We start from the raw sequence: 24367 nt of genomic DNA, 5'->3' as shown, positions 1-24367 counted from the left end.
TTTTTTTGGGGCATAGCATAGATGTTGGTGAGAGAATATATTTTAGAATACGAATTATCTATTTCTAAAGTAAAGAAATTAAACAGAAAAGCCGCTCTGGTCACTTTAGTTCCCTAATTATCAATGGTGTAGCCATGTTAAGGGCTACCTTGGGCTATAGCCTAGGTAGCTTTTCATAAAAAAATTATATTTTATGTGTAATTTTTATTGATTTTCGAATATGACCTATTATATTTAGTTACTAATCTTAATTCTCTTGGTTTAACCATATAAAATTATATAATACAGTTTACAAACCATCACTTTTTGTTACATCCTTTTTCTCATCGCTTATTGTACATGTACAACTTTAGATTTGTTTGAATTTTAACACGTATTTGTTTAATAACGAAAAATTCTCGGCTCACCTTGTGAAATTTTCTTAAGCTAGAGCATACTCCGAAAAATATAGTATTAAGTTTCTTTGTTTATAAAGATTTAAATCTTTAAGTTACCCCACATGGTGAAAATTTCCTAGCTCCACCATTGTTGATTATAGTGATCAAAATAAGTCATTTAAAGTTTTGTCGAAGCCTCAGAGCTAAAATGTGTCATGCTAAGGGTCTGCACCAGCTCTAGAAGTAGAAATAACTATAGGATGCATTAGGCCGCTACTTGAGGGCTTCCCTCAAGAGGTAGTTTAGTCACTTTCTATTCTGGCTAAGAAAGGGAATATGTTTGATCGTTTAAGGGGAATGCGAGTTTCGATCCCGAGACGCATGGGTATAAACTCAACACCCTATCCACCAACAAGTGATGGGAGATTCGAATTTAGAATCTCGTAAAAAATGAAGTGGTGAGCAGAGAAGTCCCAATGCAAATTAAGGCCTAAGACGAAAATGAAATGAGATCGTACTAATTTAGTACCTTATCATGAATTTTTCATATCATATTAGAGTTATGAGAATAAGAGATTTTTCACTCTTTCTAATCAAGAATATGATGAATGATTAAAATTTTAAGATATATAACAAGCATATGGAGAAAATATGAGGATTAATTTAAATTGAGGTCCAAGGTGCATGCCTTGTGATCGTCTTGCCTCTGGGTCACCTCTGTCGATGAGCAATGATATTAAAAACATTTCGGCATAGTTCAAAGTGTGAGGATGTGAAGAAACATCTCACATTGTAAGTTTGTCAAATCTTGCATTATAAGGAGTTGGGCTATATTTTCACATATTCTCAGTTTTATAGTAAAACTTCCACTTTCTTCATTCTATCATAGTATGTTGGCACACGTGTGAAACCCAATAATTACACATATTCAACATCACTCTATCTGTGATGTCTACGTGTTAGGCTTGAAATTTTACTCTAATTAAGCAAGACCTGTGAGGAAATGCCCCGCATTGAATGTTTACCAACCTTGCATATCCTTATACATTTCAAAATTAAAATAAAATTAAAATCTTTGCATGTCTTGATAAGAAGTTGGATCATAGTACTCATCTTATTAATACGCTTTATAATGGAATATTAATTTTCTTCATATAGGGCATTGAGTGTCTTCTATAATGGTAGATAGAGAAATACAGCTTGACTAAGAGGTAGTTTGTAAACAAGCCATTTGATATTAAATACATGAACAAGACACTTCCCAAATCTTTTTGCAAAAACTAAAAAAAGAAATGAGAAGAAGATTGTGCATATGCTGCATGCTCTAGTCGTTCTGTAGTATTATTAATGCTCATCTTTAATTAAGAAAAATGGAAGAAGCAAATGTCATGTCTGTGTGGAGCTTACTAATACCACATAATCCACACCACTAAAACCAAACTAAAACGAATATATAACATATAAGAGTGTTTAACTCAAAGGTAAAGTGTTATCTGCAGCAGCCTTTACATATATTCTTCTGGTCTTTACAGCCAAGAAAGTTCCATTATGTTCGACAAAAAGCTTCAACCTTGAATCAATTAAATCACTTTCAAAAATCAAAGTCAAAATTATGTTGAAAACTCTGCGAACAATGGAACTTTCACTTACTGCATGCAGATTCCGAAGAAGCAAATTTCCACCACTAAAGCTCCTTTATCTGTTTTTGTTTAATCAAAACCCTAGCTAATGGCTAAAGCTTTGTGGATAATATAAGATAATGATCAGCTGGCTCACCGCTCATGCCTTTGACAATTGAAATATTATGCCAACAAGGACAAGAGATATCTTAGCCTCAAATCCAAATGATAATACCAAGAATAAATAAAGCCAAATTAACTGCAGAATTTATGGAACAAATAAAAATGGAGCCCATATAATTTGATGCATCATATATATCTCATTTGAAATGGAGGTGGTGGAGGTGAATATATATAATTGAACGTGTTTGCCAAGTGGGTGATGAATAATACTGCAGATTCTTTGATCATCTCCAAGGAAATGTTATTAAAATCTATATCATATATATAAATTAAGAAAGAAAAAAGAAAGAAAGAAAGAATACTCGATTAATAAACTTTTAAGAGTTTAATGAGAAATTATTGTGTATTTGTATGTGCCAATCTGGTGTCATGAATTCATTCAACTACACACAAAGTCATGGATTTTGCTAAAAATTTGTCGCTCAGATGCGAGTGGATGATTTTGACCATCAGACGAAATATAAATCTCACATGCATCAACTATATGTATCTGTAGAAGAGACTAATCTCAACACATAACATCTAAACCTTTTTAACTTAGTAATTGTTATATAATATGATTCGGGACTTGTAAAATTAGGAGGAATGAGTCAAAACTCAGAAGTGTCAAAGTTATCGAGCATTAATTGCTTTAATGTTGTGTGGGGGGGGGGTGTGGTTGGGGAGGAGTTAGTGGTTGTGTGGACTGTGAAACAATGCCACGCGTGTAAGGAAGCAGATAAAAAAAGACAAGGAAACGTTGTCGGATCGGGAGAAAGAGACGGTGGAGGCCATGGAATCCGCATCCATCACTCAGTCTCTGTCAATTATAAACTCGTTGCTTCTTTTGCTATCTGCGGAACTTAAGGAACTACAAGTACGAAGGATCAAAGAGAAGACTCCTTTACAACTGAACTGGACTGATCAACTCAGATAATACCTAACACCAGACGGACTCATTCACGGAAAATCTACATTCTAGGTTTTTCCCTACCCTACAATAATTGATCAAATTACTCCAAGTGGGTCCCATTGGAATGGATCCTATCTAATTTCGATCAGAAGAAATTTTGAAGCGTGACAGGTCACAATAATACCTAAGTGATTTGGTTATATTACATGATGAATACACCTGCAAACTGAAACCTAATTCAAGGAAGAAGAAACTCGACCCAGCCAAACAACCAGTTCTTTTATTTGCTGCTGTTTATATACCAAGATTAATCTATCTGCATGCATATTTCATTTCAAAAACTGAAGACTAGACAGTAGAGACAGCCAAATCCTCTTGTGACTTGTGAGGAGTTGTCAATAATAGTGTTCAATATTATTCATCTGGGACATTCATCATACGTTGTCGACTACCACCTCGGCCAACGACCAGTACCGTCTCATTTCATTGGTTACTTTTCTGAATTAGTATTGCGAAATAAATAGGGTTGCGTCTCCGTCAAGCATCCTCTGCACTCTGCAGAAGGTCAGTTCCAGACAAATCTTCTTTAAAAACTGAAAAATAACAATTAAAGGAAGGAAAGAAGATGAAATTTTTCTCTATAGTGTTTAATTGGACAATATAAAGGAAATCATATCTTTAGAAAATACTGAATGATGTCATCGTTGATTATTAAATTTTGGGAGACTTTGGATGCGGTCCTTAACTATGAATATTATTTGATTGAAACCTTGTTGGTTTTTAATTTTTGATCGAGGTCCCTGAAATTAATGTGATAATTTATTTCTATGTACGTTACTATATTTTTTAAATTAAAAATTAGAAATTTTAGTTGTTTATATAAATGAGATTTTAAATAAAAAAACCAAAATTTGTGGGATTAAAAATATTAAAATATAAATATACAATTGTGTGTGTATATATATAAGCATGCGTACATTCAACAAAATTAACCAAAAAAATTATTGTATCAAAACATGGGTACATTCTTCAAAATCACAAAAAAAAAGAAAAAGATATTAGGTTTAATAACGTTAGTAAATTTCTTCGATTAAACTTGACATTGATACATTTTAAAATCAAAGAAAAAAGAATGTACCCATATAAGTTTAAAAATGGATTAGAAAAAATTGAATATATTAAAATCAAGGAAAAAAGAATGTACCCATATAAGTTTAAAAATGGATTAGAAAAAAATTGAATATATATATATATATATATATATATATATATATATATATATATAAAGGAATTGTTATTAGCACTCCAAAAATCTCATTGTACACTCCAAACTTTCTATATTAGGAAAGAAAAATACATTTGTGAGGAGTGTAGAATAAGATTTTTGGAGTGCCAATAACACTTCCCAAAAAAAGGGTACATTTTACATATAACAAATTGGTATATTTAAGAATGAGTACATTTTAAGATTAAAAAGTTTTACATGAATGGGTACATATAATTAGCATGGGTACATTTAGCAAAATAAAAAGTACAAATAAAAAAAATATATGGGTACAAATACAAATAAACTTTAAAAAATATGGGCACAAAAAGAAATTAATATATGGATACAAATTAAAACTGAAAAGAAAATTGATACAAATTAAAAAAGAATTACAAATTAAAAATGGGTACAAAAGCTAAAAATATATGATAAAAAATTTAGTCATAAATATAAATATACCAATTGTAACATTTTTAACATTAAATGAATATATTTAGAAATAAAAAAATATTTTATTATTGAAATAATTAATGATGTTATAATACCCAAGGACCTTGATAAAAAATTGAAAATGAATAGGATTTTAATCAATGGAGTAGCAAAAGGAAGGATGAAAACCTAATTTCTCCTTAAATTTTTTATGTAATAATTTAAAGAAGGAACTTAACAATATTATTGAATTTTGGCTTTTTAACCAAATGGTCTCTGAGATTTGCATAACACATCATTTTGGTCTCTAAGATTGAAAATCAATAGAAATGGTCCCTGAGATTGTCTACCATCTATTATTTTGATCATTCCATTAAAAAATCCGTTAAGTGTCCCGGAGCTCTTGGCCGGAAGTTTGGGCAATTTTCAAAGCTTCGTAACTCAATCGTTTCTTAATCAAATTCGATTCATAGTATATCAAAATAAAGATAGGAAAGCATAGAACAAGATTATATCCATTTGGAAGATCAATGGTTGTCGGAGATGGCCGGAAAATAGCCTGAAAGGTGACTGTTCCACGGGAAAACTGGAAAACTCGCTGGAAACTGGGTAAACTTTAAACATTCATAACTTCTTCAACACTCAATGAAATTGAGTGATTTAAAAATAAAAATCATACTTCTCGACGAGATCAAGAGAATAGTATTTTATAAAAGGCTAAATCGCCATGTTTTGGCCGTAAAATAGCTCGAAAATGGCTGTCTTGGTCATCGAGTTAGCCACTTTCGAGCCATTTTATGGCCAAAAATGACGTGTTAGCCTTCAATAAAGGTACCATTATCTTTTTCTCGTTGAGAAGTATGATTTTTGTTTTTGAATCACTCAATTTCATTGAGTATTGAAGAAGTTATGAACGTTTACAATTTACCCAGTTTCCGGCAAGTTTTCCAGTTTTCCCTACGGACCAGTCACCTTTCAGGCTATTTACTGGCCATCTCTAGCAACCATTGAGCTTCTAAATAGGTATAATCTTGTTCTACACTTCCTTATCTTCATTTTGATATATTATGGGTCAAATTTGGTTAAGAAACGACAAAGTTACGAAGCTTTGAAAATTGCCCAAACTTCCAGCCAAGAGCTCCAGGACACATAACGGAGTTTTTAACGGAAGAACCAAAATAATGGATGGTGGAAAATCTCAGGGACCATTTCTATTGATTTTCAATCTCAGGGACCAAAGTGATGTGTTATGCAAATCTCATAGATAATTTTGGATAAAAAAAAACCTAGAATTTTTTAAGTAATAATTTAATAAAGGAACTTAACAATCAGCCGTAATATCGTATGATGTATAAAATATAGTTTAAGTAGATGGAATGGATCTATCTAGCATTGGTATATAACACCATAAGAAACCCTAAAACGTAGTGTGCTTCCCCCAAATCTTTCATGTCAAAACTACTGGAAATCATGTTTTTGGTTTCTCTAAGCAAATGAACATTAGAACGGGCAAGTAAAATGTCATCCACGTAGAGAACCATAAAGATAAGGTGGACTTTACCATTTTGAAATAAATGCAGTTGTTAATCTTGTTCTCTATGAAGCCAAAGTCTGCCATAACTTGATCAAACTTCTTATACAATTGTCTAGAGGCCTATTTGTGTCATATATTGATTTGTTAAGTTTGCAAATCATGTCTTCCTTCCCCCTTTCAATGAATCCAGTTGGTTGCTTCATATATATCTCTTTATCGAGACCACCATTCAAAAAAGCTATCTTAACATCCATCTGGTGTAGTTCAAGGTCAAAGTGAGCAGTGAGTGCCATGATCACTCGAAATGAATATCTTTGGTTGAAATTGGAGATAATGTTTCATTATGATCCGAACCCTTATTCTATGTAAAACCCTTGGCTACCAATCTTGCTTTATATCTCTCAATCCTTCCCTGTGAGTCTCTTTTAGTTTTATACACCCATTTACATCCAATGGGTTTGACAATTATTGCAGGCATAACCAATGTCCAAACATTGTTCATTTGCATTGAATCCAATTAATCTTCCATGGCAACTTGCCATTGTAAGGATTTGGAGCTCTCCATTGCTGCTGATATGTGGTTGGATCATCATGATCACCAATGTCAAATTCAACTTCCTGCAAGTAGCACAAATAATCACTTGGAATAGCAAACCTCTTAGGCCTACTAAACTTTCTTGTTTGAATTGGTAGGGTTTGAGGACAGGTGCTAAAGTTGATGTAAATGCAGGTATGTGCTGAGAAGAATTGGGAATTGAAACAGAAAGAGATTGTTGTAGTGTAGTATCATGGAAATCATGTTGCAATGGATATGTCATAACATCTTGTATTGAATTACTTGGTGGAGAAAGCACATGTGCAAGATTCCATGTTTCTGAACTCACCATTGACACAGGTATCAAAACACTCACAGTGGTATTTGGAGTACACTCACTCTCAGTGATCTAAGGTTCTTCACATTTCTCTTCAAACACATGAAGTTTTGGAATAAGAGTGCATATCACTGCAATCTTCAATGAATTTGGCATTATTACTCTTTACTATCCTATTTAATGCATTAGGATAGTAAAATCTGTAACCTTTGGACCTTTCTGCGTACCCTACAAAATAACAATTAGTGGTTATCATGTCCAATTTTCATTTAGTTGGATTCTAAAGCCTAGCTTCACATCTACATCCCCAAGTATGAAAATGAGCTAGGTTAGGCTTTCCTACCTGTCCATATTTGACAATGAGAAAGCATGCTTCTAACCATTTCCTTCAGCGTTTTATTTCTTCTTTTAGCAACACCATTCTGTGATGGTGTCCCAGGAGTTGTATACTGTGTTGCAATTCTTTCTTGTTCCAGAAATATGGCGAATAGACCCTTTTGTTGTCCTTTTTCTATGTACCTTCCATAATATTTACCTCCACGATTGGACCTCACAATCTTAATTGATTTTTCCAATAGTTTTTCAACCTCTAATTTGAAATTCTTAAAACAAGTTAAAACTTAGGGCATTTCAGAAATCAAATATATAAGTGTATCGTGAAAAGTCATCAATGAAGAGAACAAAGTATGAATTTCCACAAATGGTTGGTTGGAAATGGTCCATAGACATCTATAAGTATGATCTCTAAGAGACCATTGCTTCTTGTTGCTGCACACTTGTTTGTTGAGGTCTTAGTTTTGCCTTTAAAATAGTTAATACATTCCACAGTATCATAAACATCCAACTTTGGCAATATTCCATTCTTGATTAATCTCATCATCCTTTCTCTTGAAATATGTCCAAGTCTTTGATGCCAAAGCATGTATGACCTGTCATTTAGGGACATACATTTTGAAGCAGAATGCTCAATACTGAGACATTCTTGGTGATAAGAACATTCAACTTGCCAAATATCACTATTTGGAAACACATAACCAAGTAGAATGTCAAACTGATTTTGAAAATAAAACTTAATTTGATTAATATCCCTTACAAATGAAAAACCATCTTTTACGAATTGTATAGCAGAAAACAAGTTCCATCTCATAGAAGGAACATAAAGTACATTATTTAAAGTTAAAACATAGCTAGTTGACAATCTCAATTTGACAGAACCAACAGATTCAACTGCAACTTTATTCCCATTTTCAACATAAACATTGTAGATCTCCTTACTTGTTCTCTCTTGGCTTTGAAATCCCTGCAAAGAGTTTGTTATATGTATAGAATAACCTATGTTAAACCACCAAGAATGCTGAAGAATAAAAATCATTTTTGACTTTACTATCACATAAACATTTATTGTTGTTTTACCTTTCTTGATCAACTAAGCTTTAAAGCTTGGACAATCTTTCCTCAAGTGATCCTCAGAATGACAAAAATGACATTTTTAACATTATTGTGATTGTATTTAGGTCTAGAAGCAATGGAAAGTGTATTTGACTTCATAGGTAACACAGTGGACTTGTAATGCTTCTTAGAACCAGAAGTTGTTCTAGCAGTTGATACGAACTTCTTGAATGAAGTGGCTTCTTTCCCTTGAAATTCTCATTCGTGTTGACACCAATGACCTTCCCCTTTCCTTTTCCGGCATGCACAAAGTTAGCAAACTCACTGTTCTCAGACCTCATCTTCTTTAATAAACTCTTCTTGACTGCAAATGGCTATCAACTCATTAATGCTCAAAATCCCCTTTTGAGTGTTGTAACTCACTTTTAGTTACTCATAATCATTGGACAATGAGTTAAGAGCCATGTGAATAAGGAACTAATCAGTGATACCGATGTCCAAGGCATTTAATTTGTTGGCAATGTTAACCAATTTCAGCAAGTGTTCACAAACACTTCCTGATCCATCATGTTTGGTGTTTATCAGTGTTGACAGATAAACACTAGTTTCAACCTTGTTTGATCTTTTGAACTTCTCCTCTATTTTGTCCAAATAGTTCTTAGTCAAGTCACAATTAGGAATCCCTTCTCTCACATGTTCTTCCATCACATTCTGCATTATGAACAAATACATCTAGTTTGCCTTTTCCCATTTTGCAAAATGTTCCCTTTCTTGTGCAGTACTTACATATGTCAAGGCTGCAGGTTGAGGAACTTTGAATGCAATACTAAACTCTAACATGCCAAGATTCATCTCAAGTTGTTGCTTCCATGTTTTGAAATTGTTGCCATTCAATTTCTCAATATTTACCAGGCTCATCATATTGAAACCTGATTTAAAGCAAAAGGAATTTGGAAAAATCTCATAAATATATATGACCAAGAATGAATTCTTAACTTCTTGTCACACTTCAATTATGGTTTTAGTTACACCTTTGGGCAAGAAACTAACCATACATAACTATGAGTTCCAAATTTGTTGCATAACCAAATCATGAAAAAATTCCAATACTAGATGTAAATGTCACCTTTGGGTGAGTATGAGTTCACAAATAACATGTTTTTCATGATTCCTTATACACTAATTATACAAAAGAACCCAGTAAACTTACTTCTTTGGAAGTGGTTAACCTGTTAATATTTGCATATCACCATGATCCATGCTACTACATTATTCTGAGATGATTATTTAGCCCTACACTTTGGTGTTATACTTAATTAATCTCATAATTCATTAGTCTGATATGTTTGTAGATACATATTGATAGGATTAAAATCACACCACAAAGTAGCACACAAATGTCCTATTGATTTTCCTTATTAACACTAAGATTTGTCAATTGTAGCATATGAAAATAAGGGTTTTTCCCGCAGAAGATTGTTTTATCTAACTACTTAAAATGTCACAAAAACTGGGCTGCTGTCCCTACTGGCCAGCCACTGAAAAATAATTATTAGACCGACTTACACTTATCTAAAGTCTATGAAATTTTATATGTAAACACTAGACACACAGAGGTACATTCACACAAACATAACAGAAACAGATTTTAAGTAGTTCACAAATTAAGAAAAAAGAGTTAGGGGAATTGCTATTCACCACCAAATAATCATACAAACATGTTATGTTTCATTCAAATTCCTTTTATTTCCGGATGAAGATGCTCAAGTTGGCTCAATGTTAGAACTCAACCTATTACTCTTTTTTATGTAGTTGTTAAAAGAATGGCATTTTCAACTTAATTTAGTCCCTAGCATGCAATCTAGAGTGGCGTTTTCATAGATTTAACAAGTAGAAATCATTAAGAACGAAAAGAGTTTGAGTCATCACAAGGCATCGTAAGTACTGGCGTTGTCTTACTTATCCTAGAAATTGGTTCACATGTAAATCGCAATTAACAAGTACTACTCTAGAACATTTGTAGGTCGTCGTTCGACAAGGGCAGACACATACATATTCATAGCATTAGAATCCTAGATATGCTTACTAAGTATGCATCCGTAGAAAACACATAAATAATTCATCAATGAGACAAGTAGTGAATCAATTTTCATCCATTCATAAAAGTAATTCAAACAAAATATCATAACAAACTTGCAATCATATTCGGGGCTTCAAACAGCCCCTAACTACTAAAAATTTAGTTACACAATCCTTAAGTTAAAACAAAAGATAGACATGAGTTTGAGAAAATGGAACTGAAAGAAACAAACTGAGGCTTCCTCTTTCCTTCCTTCCCCAACGCTACTTTTAAACCAATTCTTGCTGCATCATTTTCTTCTCCTTAACTCACCCACTAATAGCCATTTAGTGATGACAATAAGTGAGAGGAAATGGTAAAACAATTGTAACTCCCTGGGTAGCCTTTATGCCAATTACTCCCTCTTAATCCTCACCTTTAATTCCATTTCCTCTGATATTTGAATAAGTGTCAGCTGGTTTGTTCTTGATTGCATCAATTTTGGCTGCTAGATTTATTGGGTTTATTGGGTTTATTGCTTTATTGTCAGTTACAAACTGCTCAGCCTCTCGGGAACCTTTTAGTGTTAAAATGGTCATAACTTCTTCTAGAAAAATGATATTAACAATCTGCAAAATGTTCCAGAAAATAGACATCCGTACCTTTCCAAGCATATAAGGCTCATTCTTTAATTCATTCTTACATGTTCGCAACTTCTTCCAAAGTCAGCTGATCTGCACAGGCAGTTTTGACGAATTTGTTACTTAAAATCTCACTTGTGCTATTTTTCTTTTCTTTGCTTGACAAATCCTACAAAACAAAAAAACAAAGTAAATAACTCAAAAATATAAGGAACTAACTAAGAAAAGACAAGTGAATTTGATATAAAATATATCTAAATATGAGCTTATCACATATTGCATGGAATTTGTCATTATCATAATCGTACTCAATTGCAAACCAGACATAGTATAGGTAGGTGAAATGAATATTGTTTTTCAACAACACTATAAACATATATGTAAACTGAAGAAATAATAGCAGATCCAAATTTACACAGAATGAAGAAATACATGCATGCAAGGTTCATGTACCAGTTATCTGACTTATCGATGTGTTGGACTTAATCACATTAGCATGCACAGCGGAATACTTGAAACATGTATGATTTAAACGAGGTTTAAATTGTGTGGCTTTGATACCACATGTTGGAAATATATGTATAAGGATCGTTAAAAATCCCTCGTTCAGAAATCTTAACATTGAATGATAACTGCTACATTTATTATGTCATTATGCATGCAGCGATTACTTACTTGTAGAAGAAGACATTGACACCAAGTTTGATCACTTGTCTTTATATATGGTCCTCTATGTGGATGACATTTTACTTGTGAGTTCTAATGTTCATTTACTTAGAGAAACCAAAAACATGCTTTCCAGTAGCTTTGACATGAAAGATTTGGGGGAAGCACACTATGTTTTAGGCATTGAAATTGCTAGAAATCGGTCTAAAAGATGGTTAGGCTTATCACAGAGAGCCTACATTGATAAGGTTCTCAAAAGGTTTACTATGGAGAATTGCAGTGGTGGAGATTTACCACTTGGAAAATGTGATAAGTAGTCACAATCTCAATGTCCTATCATTGACTATGAAGTGCAAACAATGAAGGATAAGCCTTATGCTTCTTTAATTCGCAGTGTGATGTATGCACAAGTTTGTACCAGGCCTGATTTGGCTTTTGTGTGAAGTGTGTTAGGAGAATTTCAATCAAATCCAGGGTTGGCTCACTGGAATGCTGGCAAAACGGTGTTGAGATACTTGAAAAGAACTCAGTTGTATGTGTTGTGTTATCATTATGTTGAAGATCTAGAACTGGTATGTTATACTGATGCAGACTTAGGTGGATGTATTGATGACATAATGTCTACCAATGGCTATATTTTTCTAATGTGTGGTGGTGCTATCTCTGAGAGGAGCATATTTATGCAAATTTGTTAGCATATTTCCTTGCATTTACTCAGTTAGTTCATATTTATTGGAGTGTTTTAAGTTATTTGCATGTGTTTGTAGGTTCAATTGGCAAAAGTGGCAAGAAAAGGCAATTTGGAGCATTTTAGAGCAGTTTTGGTATTGGAATGGATAGCACATGCATGGAGCAAGGTGGATGGATGAATTTGAAGTTCAAGAAAGGCTAAGAATATGCTACAGAGATGGAAGAATTAATTCAAGACAAAGAAGATTTGGAGCTTAGCAAGAAAGAAGGAACATGAGCCAAACTACCTTATTTTGTCTTAGCCCAATCATAGTCCTACACTACCTAAGTTCCAGCTGCCAGGGGGATCCCTAATTATATTAGGACACCTAAATATATGATTCTAGAAGGCTCAATCCTATGCCTACAAGGGTACCGCACCTATTCCTTCTAGAACACCCATTCCTTGCTGTGCACTCCATTCCCCTTTCCTCTAAGATCTAGCAGCATCTTTCTTTCCTTTTCCCTCTTGGATTCTGCATTTAGTTAGCCTTTTTCCTTGTGGATTTGGATTGCAAATCCTTCTCCAAAATTAATTAGGGCCGTGCCATTCTCCGTATAAATTTATGCATTTTTCCACACCAAAAAGAGACACCACCCATCCACCACACACAATAGCCTAATTTTAGAGACAAACACCTTTGTGCCGCAATTTTGCAAGGAAAGAGAGGATAGCTTGGAGTCATACCTACCATTCAAGACTTTTGGATTGTTGGAGCGTTTCTAGGTGTATTTAATCTTCTGTTTTCAATGTTTGATTTTAATTATATTTGTTTAAATGCGAACATGAGGAGCTAAACTCGTTTTAGCTAGAGGAGAATTCAAAGCCATGAACGTTTATGTGATATGAATTGATTAAGTCCAGTTATTGTTTTATAAATCGTGAATGCAATTTCTTTAACTGCTTGATTGATAACTTGTTTTTGTATGTTGATAAGGGTGCATACTTAGTTTGCATGCATGAATTTGATGCTAAAATATAAGGGATTTTCACTTAATAGTTATGAACTTATATTTGCAAGTAGTGGAGGTCGCTAGTCACAATCGTGTTAAGCAAATTTATGGCAGGAGTATCATGCTTTTCATAGTTATGAATGTCATGTCAATGCTTATGATTTTCATAGAACTTAATGATCTTTGATATGTATCTCTATTGTGCAGTTCATATAGGGAACTTAATAAGAATAATTTGATTGCGTCGTTGAGTCTAATTCAATGAATTGAGGAAAATCTAATGGTTAATTTGTGCAATTCACGATTAGCTTGGGGCATTGTCATTCGTGGTTTATAGGACTAATAACTGGAAATTGATTTGTATGCATATGTGTCATGTGTGGAGAAGGACCCTCTAGCTAGCTTATCACTCATCAATCCACTCCAAATTCGTACCCTTTATTTTGTTTCTGTAATTTGTTCGTTCAAGTTTTAAATTCGTCAAAAACCAATTCCCCTTTAATATTTCGTGTTTATTTAGTGAGGACCTGTTTAAATCTGTTTCTTTTAGTGTTTTGAGTCAAGTTAAGTCAGAATTCGTCCAAAGTCACCCTTAGTTTCTGTTTTGAGTCAATTTGCTTGTTTTGTGTTGTTTTGAATCATTCTAGTTTGTTTTGAGTCATTAGAGTCTAGTTTTCTGTTTTTGAGTCTAGTTTAGTGTTTTAGAGTTTAAAAGTGTGTAGATTAGCATCCCTTCTAATCCCTGGCCTATAACGATTCCTACTTATTCATACTACAACTACATAAAAAGGGTTTAAGTTTGTGTGCTATTTTGTATCACATCAATCTCATGTAGGAATAAGAAACAAACTACAAGAGTAGTGTCCACTATGGAGTCTGAATATATTGGTTGTTTTGAGGCAATGAAACAGTGTAACTGGATGAAGAACTTAATCTATGATCAAGATTATGAGAAGCATTGAAAGACCACTCAAGCTCTACTGTGATAATACAGTTGCAATATTTTTGCTAAAAACAACAAGAGATCAGAGGCATGAAGACTTATGGATATCAAGTATTTGAAAGTTCAAGATAAGGCTAGAGAGGGTGTGATTGATATTCAACATATCAGCACACATGATGGTTGCAAATCCAATGACAAAGGCCTTGAATGTTACAGCCTTCAACAAACATATACAGAAAATGGGTTTGTAGTCAACATTTGATGTTCTTTAAATGTGGTTTAAGCCATCAGTAATGTAATAAAGTTAATACATATGTTGTAATGCTGAAGGTTAATGTCTTCAAAATGCTTAACAATTATTTAAGTGTTAAAGGTATCTGCAGTACCTTGTGACCAAAGAAATGTGGGAGTCTTTAACTTGCATGCAATTATGTCCCAAGAATTTTGTTCTTTTGAATACAACATAGATATATTGGAGTTTAATCAGTTTGTGGTTTTAAAGTTCTGACATTGTATTCAATGTCGAATAGCTTTAAAACTCAACTGATAAATTTTCAGTATATAGTTGTTAAGGTCATTGAGAAAATGCAATCAGTGATCACATTTGTATGTATATTTGCAATTCAGAATGATGAACATATTTTGCTCACATGGGAGATGTAAGAAACCCTAAAATGTAGTGAGCTTCATCAGTTCATGTTTAGTGCAATTATATAGAACAAAATGGTTGTATTTCATTTAGGACTTATATGTGTGACTCATACGGGATTGGAGCCACAAGGGAGGGAAACTTCAAGTTACAATTATTTGAATTTGGTGATAGTTAACCGAAGGAAACTGCTTGTAACTGCATCCTTGATGAGAGGATGAGTTGCAATATAAATAACACTTTGCTCTTTTTTCTCGGGTGTGTGTGATCCATCATGAAGAAACAGTCTCATTGAGTGTTCTCAAATCAGTTTTAGTAACCAAGAGAAGAGAAGACATAACACACCCCGACCGGAGTTGAGGTGTGTTGGCCATCACGCAAGAGTGACATAGCCAAGAGTGCAAAAGAAGTAATTAAAAATATGAACAAATTAAAACCAAATTAAAACTTATTTAAACTAGAAATAAGTAAACATGCGGAAGTGATCAAACCTGATGTACAACTGTCCAGAGCATAGGTAACATAAAGGTGCAAACGAACTAATTAAGTACTAAATACACAACAAGAGAGGAAATATCCCTACATTATTTGATGGAGTGTCAGAACCGCCGATTAACCCTTATGTGCCATAAAAGAGGACAGAGGATAGCTATCTAAGACTTGGATGGGCAAAAAACAAAAGGGTGAGTGGGCAAAAACAAAGCTTTAGAAAACACTTTTTTTTTTTTTATGAAAGTAATAACCCTCACTGTAAAACCCGTATAGTTTCCAAAAAATAATACTACATAATATGAAAATGAATGTACAAGAGCTGTGCAAATAGAAGCACACCATGCCACAATATCTCAGCAGTAGTAAATGTAAGCCAGGTGTAAAATCAATCTAAATTAGCACGCCAGTCGGAGTCACCTAATGTGACCTATACGACTGGACCTATTGCTCATCAGTTTATGCTAACACACGAGTCGAAGTCACCTAGTGACTTGTACGACAGACTGGGTGTAAATATGTATGCTCTAGTGCTACGATCATGTGATGGCTAGTGATAAATCGCGGGTCACCTACGAGTCAGAATTGCCTATTGCAGCCTTTACGACAGGCTAGCACCTATTTGGATCCATGTCGAGTGTGTGATGCGGGAGGTGAACATACACGTGAAGGCTGTGCCCTGGCCCAAGGCGGGAACACAATCACCGGGGTGTAGCAATGATGAGCACTAAATGAATATATGCATGCTCATATAATGCAACCATTTCAACCACATAATAACTCACCTGAACTTACATGCGCCTCTGTAGGATCATTTAACATAGTCACAATTCTCATCATAATGCAATATTTAAATATAACACATTTAAATCATGGCATGCTATGCATAATCAATTTAAAACATTTCTAGAAACCGTATATATATCCATTCACTGATATGTCGAAGGATCGTCACCCCCTAGCCTCGCTTGACTGCTTTTGTCCTCAGGGTAGGTCTCCCCTATATGCGAAACAACTATTTTTAGTTAATTAAATAGCACATACACAAGAATCTAGGAATAACTTCTCATAGTTTGCTCAAACGGAAGGTTTGAATATACAAAAATGGTCTACTCGAAGTCACGGACCCACATGTAAAAACCACTTGCTGGCCGGAGGCCGGACGCGCCCTTACGCACCATCCAACCCACGGTCATACGCGCGGCCACGTGCACAGCATGCGCAACGGAAACCCTAATGGACGTTAGGAATATTCCGTCAGAATAGACGGTTTTTGGTTCGTCGATTTTTGGGAAATTTTGCTGAATTCTCTTAAAAGTCCAAAATCAAATGAAAAACAGCCTGAAAATCCCTCGAAAGTTTTGGCCAAAACTAAAACTCCTCGAACTCACTTGTTCCGACGTCAACTTCACTCCAAACTTACTCTAGGGTCCTTAGGGAGTTACGTAGAGGCTTCTTCACGTCCTAAAACCTTGAAATCTCGTTGGGATCACGACGATACCAACTCGATCGAGTTGGAGCTTTTGAGTTAGCGAGTTAAAACTCGTCCGTTCGTCGATCAAATGGTATGACTGGGTTTGTGAGGTCGAGATGAGTACGATGGTGGTATTTGCAGGTTCGATCTGTAATGATTTGGTGATGGTTGTGTTGCGGTGGTGTCTTGGTGCGAGAAGGAAGAAGAAAGTGAGAGAGAGAGAGAGAGAGAGAGAGAGAGAGTACCTGATTGCAGAGAGAAGAGAGATATAATCTGAATGGGCTAGGAAAAATAGGAACTAAAATAATTGGTGAATAAGGTTAGTGATAAAAATAACGTAAAACTGCATATGTATATCCATGTCACTTAGGCAACCAGGGTATAATCGTCATTTTACACACTCAGGGAGAAAATTATATAGAAAATAGGGACGGGTAGTCACAAGAAAAGTGATCAAACTTGGTGTCAATGTCTTCTTCTACAAGTAAGTAAATCCTTATTACTTGTTATAATCGCTGCATGCATAATGACGTAATAAATGCAGCAGTTATCATCATTCAATGTTAAGATTTCTAAACTAGGGTTAGGGTTTGATTGTTAACGATCCTTATACATGTATTTCTGACAAACGCAAGTTAAAAATTAATTGGCCGTACTATAAATTTCAAGAGAAATTTTACATTGTGCTTGTAACTTGATGTTACATCACGTGTCATTATATAAATGAATGAAAATTTTATTTTTTAAATTGTTAATTTTTTAATACAAATATTTCACTACTTATATAATAATAAGTAATGTACCATCCTATATTCTACAATAAAAAATCTGTCAAGTTTCAAGTTATAACATTTTCATGCACTCATTGTGCCATGCACTGTGTACGTACGTGATTCACTGATGTAAATGTACCGTGGTTTGTGCATATAAAGGGTTTGTCTCCTATCCCTACATATATTATATATTCGGGTTTTGGTATATAGTCCTCTTTGAAGTGATTGTATGCAACCGTGGATTGACGATCATCAACCCAATTAGTAGGCATATCATTTATTAAGAATGCACTTTAATTTAAAAAATTGAGTAAAATGATGAAATCAAATCTCAATTGTTCAAATACCGACTATATCAATTAAATACTAATAACATAATAATTAATATTAAAGATATGGTGATCCAATATTCACGATGAAGATATATAATTATTTCAGCAATTGAGATTTGAAAATAATCATTTCAACTAATTTTCTTATTGATTTTCATGTTTGACTTAAGTACATATAGCCTACCTTGGTTATCCATATCGATTCTATGGAATTATAAAGGATCTTATAGGGAAATGAAAGGAAGTAATATACCGATTAAGTAATTTGCATCAGAGCTCATTCTCTTTGAAGATATATACTAGTTTTCAAATTTGAATGCATTCTTTGTTCAAAACACATTTATTTTTGTTATCTCCCATAATCTACATTGACATTTAGGCAGTACTCAGTATAGTCAGTCTCAATTTCCAAATCATAAATCATAATAATTTTATTTTTACATATACTATGCATGTGCTGTTGAGGGACAATTATTTTTTAAGGCAGAAATGTTATGGAGACTCTTTTAAAATAAAAAATTACATGAATTCTCTACCACCTAATAGTTTAATGTTGATTATTGTGCTAACATTATAAAACATTGTACAAAAAATCTGAGATGGCAGAGAATCCATAGAGTCCCACTTTTGAAAGAGTCTTCTTAGCATTTCTCATGTATAATAAAAGAAAAGAAAGCAAAAGGAGATAAACATGAGAGAATTCATTTGTTTATGTTTTTTTTTTTAATGAACTCTTCACTTGTAAGTGAGAAGTATTAGGTTCGATTCTCACCAAAGACGAATTTGAACCACATTATTGTTAGACCATATGATGCTCAGTCCACTCCTCCACCCTCTTAGTGTAGATAATTCGTTTGTTAAAAAAATAACCATTGATTACTGTTCAAATATTTTGACATTAACTTCTTTTTATTAATGCAAAGCAAACAAAGGCACGATTTTGCACAAAAAATAGTTGACGAAACAGACTTCTCTTAAATTATAGTAATACAAATCGATAACCCTAATGTGTCATCGAGATCTAGCTAGGGTTTCAACATAAGGGGAAGAGTTTTTTTTTTTTTTTTTTTTTTTTTTTTTGAAATTAAACGATAATAGATTATTGATTGAGGAACGTCATGACATAGTTTGGGATACAATAAGCCAAATCAAGGCAACACACATTCTTCCAAGAGTAAATCAGAAATGAATAAAGTAGGGGAAACATCCCATTCACACTCCTGGCTCATAGAGAGGCCAAAACGTGCTAGCCTATGGGCAATAGAGTTGGCTTGGCAGTGGGTATGGATAAAAATAGCCTCAGTGATTGATGGCAGTAACGCTTTAATATCTTCCATAATTTGTCCAACTGAGGATAACTTAATAGACGACACCTTAGACGCTTCCACAATCTAAAGCGAATCACTATCACAAGTTATGTTTTGAAAACCCCCTATTCCCCGCCCATCTCAAGCCTTCTCTAACTGCCATTGCTTCCGTTTGAAGTGGAGAGAAAACATCCACACAACACCCACTTCTTGCTGCTACAAAACAACCAGTGTCCCCACGAATAATGATGCCAAAACCAGCCAACTTCTTTTCTATATTCCAAGAGCCATCAATGTTCATCTTGAGCCTCCCCGTTGGAGGTGCAGTCCACTTTGGTTGACTCATTGCTTGGGGTATAGGGCCCGATCCTGCAGCCTTGTAGTTGCAAAATTCTTGCCTCCAAAGTAGAGTCCCTGTTACACGGATATCTGGAGAATCACATTGATCAACACATAACCCTAATCTTATATTCTATTATTGACCAATTCTTAAGTATTCTTAAAATTTGGAAATAGGAAACTGGAGACAGCGGATATGCTATCCCCAAATTTGTCTCCATTTTGTATCCCTTCTAGTTTATTGACATATGTCCCTAAATTTAACTCTATTTAAGACAATCTCTAACTCTTGGGATAAAACCTGAAATTTTTAACCTAAAACATTTAGGTTTTAACACAAAAATAGTTTTTCTCTTCCAACCCTCTGGTTTAAATTTTTAGCCTAAGATTATAAAAGAATGAATTTAGGATAATTTTTTTCTTAAAGTAACTATTTTTACAACAAAAATTATGCAGCCTATCATAATTTAATTTTATGAACATTTTAACCTAAAAATATTTAGATTCCGATAAATACTGAAAAATTACTAAACCGACACTATGAAACTCGTGGAACCCTACGAAAGAATATGAAACAAATAAACGTATTATTTTTTTTTAATTTCTTTTAGCTGTTGGATTTAAATTTGAATCATTAGATTTTTTTTTTTTTAATCATTGGATTTGATCATATTAGATCTTAGTTTGTATTCAATGAATTTTTAAATATAAAACTAAAAAAAGTACACTATATGGTGGGTAATCCCACTAACCCAAAAGAAATCTTGACCTATATTTGTCTCAGAAATGAGTTTTGGGTTAAAACTCATATTTGTCTTAAAGGTTAAAGCAAGTTGGGGTAAGTTTAGAACATAAAATTTGAATTTTACTCTAAGGGTTAGAGTAATGTTTTCTAAAATAAAACAAAAAAACTAATTGTTAAGGGAAAACAAGCATCTAACTGCCATCCGAACTCTACCACCAACAGAACTATGCCGACAACCACCCACCCCAACCACACCATTCCGTTGGCGACACACAGCTCATTATGGTCGGAAAATCTTCTTCTCTCTCTCTCTCTCTCTCTCTCTCTCTCTCTCTCTCTCTCTCTCTCTCTCTCTCATAACTCTTCTTCCTCTTTGTCTCTCTTTGAACACGCGCACTAAATCGTGATCGATCCAGCCCACCATAAAACAATTTTTGGTGAATTTTGGAATTTGGGATGAGGAAGAAACCTGATCAATAGATCGAGATTTGAAACGAGGTGAAGAAACAGTTCGAACATCAGATGGATAAATGCGGCTTCACTAGTGAGGGGAAATTGAAGAAAATTGAGGTTCCACCTAAAACCAATTGGCAATAAGGGGAATAGTCCAACCTCTTATAAGCTCATGTAAGTTCTCTCCTCTGATCCTTGTGAGACTCATTCTCAACGGGAATAAAGAAAGAAGAAAATAAGCTTTGTTGGTGGTGAGGAAAGGAGTTGCAGCCAACATATGGGCTTAGGTTGATGTTGCTGTTATTCTCTTCAATTTTTAATTTTGATTTTATTTTAATCGATCTTATAAAAAGTTAATATTGTCAACAAAAATTTAAGTCAAGTGATGCATGTCAAAAAATTACAAAGGAGACACAAATTTGGAGATAGCAGACTTGAAGGAAGTAAAATAAAAAAAGAGTGAAAAAAACGACATAGACCAAGCAAATCATGGAAGGCACAGGGAAGGAAGGGAAGGAGAGCATTGTTGTACGCGGCGCGCGCGGGCGCCCGGGGGGGGGGGGGGGGGGGGTGGTGGTTGTGTGTGTTGAATTGGTACACACCACATGAGGAAAGTGTTCGTTTCGACATGAAACCAAAACAACCAGAACACATGATGCGCGCAGAAGCGGTACCACTGTACTCTACTGATCACTGATCCTTTCTTATTTCAACAGGCAACTGCAGAGCACCTCACGTGAAAAACTTCACATCTTGTCATCCTATTCCTACCTATCACAAATTTCAAACACGTTAACCAAACATGGTTAAAAAGAAAATTGAAAGGGTGAACTTAACAAGAATATTGAAAAGGTAAACATAACACAATATCAAAGCCATCTATTCACACATTGCTAACTTGGGAGTATTATCGCCCATTAGAGATGAAAGTCTTGTATTAATGCTTAAAGATTTTGAGCTAATTCAGGCATTGCTAACTAGTTTAAATTGGATCCTTGCATTCTAACACATATTAAAATGGACTATTCACATCTTAATATATTTATAAGAAAACAGTTTTGTGTACTGCAAACAGTTATTCTAATTTCATGTGTTATAATATAAGTGGATGACATGATTGATATATTTCTTGCTTAAATAGTATATTAATAAATAAATAAAAATATAAATACAAGTGTTATAATTTGAATAAAATAGTAATAACATATCACGTTTCGTTGTAACGATATTCCAAGTACATTAAAAAATTACTTGTCTACAAAGGAGCCCTATATTCTTTCATCATGCTTCTTGTATTAAATTGTTAAAATTCCTTCAATTTATATTTCTTCTCTCTCTTCACAAAATTTAAAACTCAAAGTGTGCTTGGAAAATATATTATGAATCAATATTAAGTTGCTAGTCACTATAGCCTATTCCTCTCTCCTCCTATTATTTGTATTGTGAAGCCGAAAAAGGAGATCATAAAGTACGGTTGGAGGACTTTTTTCTTTTGTATTTCATGTTTTTGTATGTTTAAACTAAGCTTCCTTTCACTAGTGATCTTTATTGTAATGAAAAATTAGATAAATAAAAAGAAAATAAACCATTACCTAAAGCAAAAGGATTTCTTGCAGAGTGCAAGTCTCTATAAAACGCAAAAGCATGGTCGGCTTCTCACTTCATTCATAGCTTCCAAACCCCACGAACTCACAAACCATCTCTCCCTCTGTTCCTCTCACGTAACGTCCAGTCCATACAATTTCACTTCCAACTCCAAACATTTTCCCGAGAAATCAAGACTTCCGCGGAAAATCACCTCCAATGCCACATTAAACCATCTCACAATTAGTCACACGTTCTGTAATCAATTTCCAACTCCAACCAAGTTTCCCCTGTTTGTGTCTCCCCGAAAATGGAGTCGTGGGATTTCGACATCGTGAAGGCAGAGAAAGCCAGCGCCATGCGGAGGTACAACCGCCTCCGCACTGCCGCAAAGCTCCTTCGCTCCGCGGAAATTGGCGCCGGCGTCCTCTTCCTCTCCTGGACATTCGCTCGCCTCCCCTTCGCCCTCACCCTCTCCCTCAACTACTTCCTCCTCCTCTCCGGCGTCGTTTCGAGCCCCCTCTTCGTCTTCCTCCTCTGCCACGCCATCATCGCCTCTTTAGTCCTCAAGTCCCGCCACTTCAGCTCGGCCGATAGTAATAACAACGCCGTGGAGGCCGAACTCTACGGGGAGTTAGTCGAAAGCAGCGCCGTCGGAACGGACAGTAGTACCAAGTCTCGTTTAGAAGACGACGTCGTCGGCTCGCGCGGGGCAGAGGAGGTTGTGTACCAGGACAAGCAAACCGTTTCGGAGGTGAACTCGGCGGATCCTAAACAGGAAACCGAGTCGAACTCGGACTCAGACTCGGAGATTACGAAGAAGATTCGGAGGACGAAATCGGAGAAGTTCGGGAGGGAGCGAAAACCGGAGAAGCTGCGCAGATCGGAGACGGATATTGGCCGGAAAATCGCGAGGCCCGGCGAGGAACGTGCGGGGGAAGATACGGAGGAGGAGGACGATTTGAGCAACGAGGAGTTTCAGCGATCCATTGAAGCTTTCATCGAGAAGCAGCTGAATTTTCGTCGCCAGGAATCTGTGGCCATTGTTCTTCAGAACCAGAGCTAATAATAAAAAATAAAAAAAAATCCTAAAAAAAGTTAAAAGCAAATGAAGAAATTAAATTTGAGTGGATGTAAGCCAAGGGTACCTACTGTTATGTACAGTATTTTCTGGTTGAGAAATTTGTGGGAAATTATAAAAATAATTTACTACAATTAATCTCTTTTTGTGTTTTATTTTTATCTGAGCCGTCAGATTGGATTGGGTTGAGATGGATCCGACTGTGCATGGAATTTTATTTTGATCGTAAGCGCGGGAATATTATTGAAAATATGAACCATGTGCTTCTTGCTTGTGGAAACAGCATGAAATTAAAGGAATATATGCTAAATGCATTATGTTTGGTATTTTTTGGGTCTATTTAATCAAATGGTGGAATATTTGCCGAGGAATCGAATCGAATTCCAACGTCCATAGAAAGAGTGATATATGCATGTGACTATGCATTGTTGTTGAAGTTAGATTCGGTGAAGGGCGTCAATTGTGAAAGATGATGGCCACAAGAGGAGCAGAGAGCTGCTGGAGAGGACGGTATCACGGTAATCTGCTGGAGAGGACGGTATCACGGTAATCTAATTTCGAGTAATTCTGGAATCCAGTTTCGGATA

At 34.8% G+C, this 24367-nt stretch overlaps 1 protein-coding gene across 1 annotated transcript; it reads left to right on the top strand.

The window, feature by feature from the left end:
• The first annotated feature begins 22572 nt into the window (after positions 1-22572).
• On the top strand, positions 22573-24008 carry LOC137728877 (uncharacterized). The gene has a single exon (XM_068467674.1). It carries the CDS (start codon positions 23010-23012, stop codon positions 23763-23765), a length of 756 nt encoding a protein of 251 aa, XP_068323775.1. The 5' UTR covers positions 22573-23009; the 3' UTR covers positions 23766-24008.
• The last annotated feature ends 359 nt before the right edge of the window (positions 24009-24367 follow it).

This window comes from Pyrus communis, chromosome 1 (genome assembly GCF_963583255.1).
Source record: "Pyrus communis chromosome 1, drPyrComm1.1, whole genome shotgun sequence".
In the NCBI taxonomy this organism is placed as follows: Eukaryota; Viridiplantae; Streptophyta; class Magnoliopsida; order Rosales; family Rosaceae; genus Pyrus; species Pyrus communis.
The sequence above is the reverse complement of the archived record's forward strand: the minus strand, read 5'-3'. Positions and strand labels throughout refer to the sequence as shown.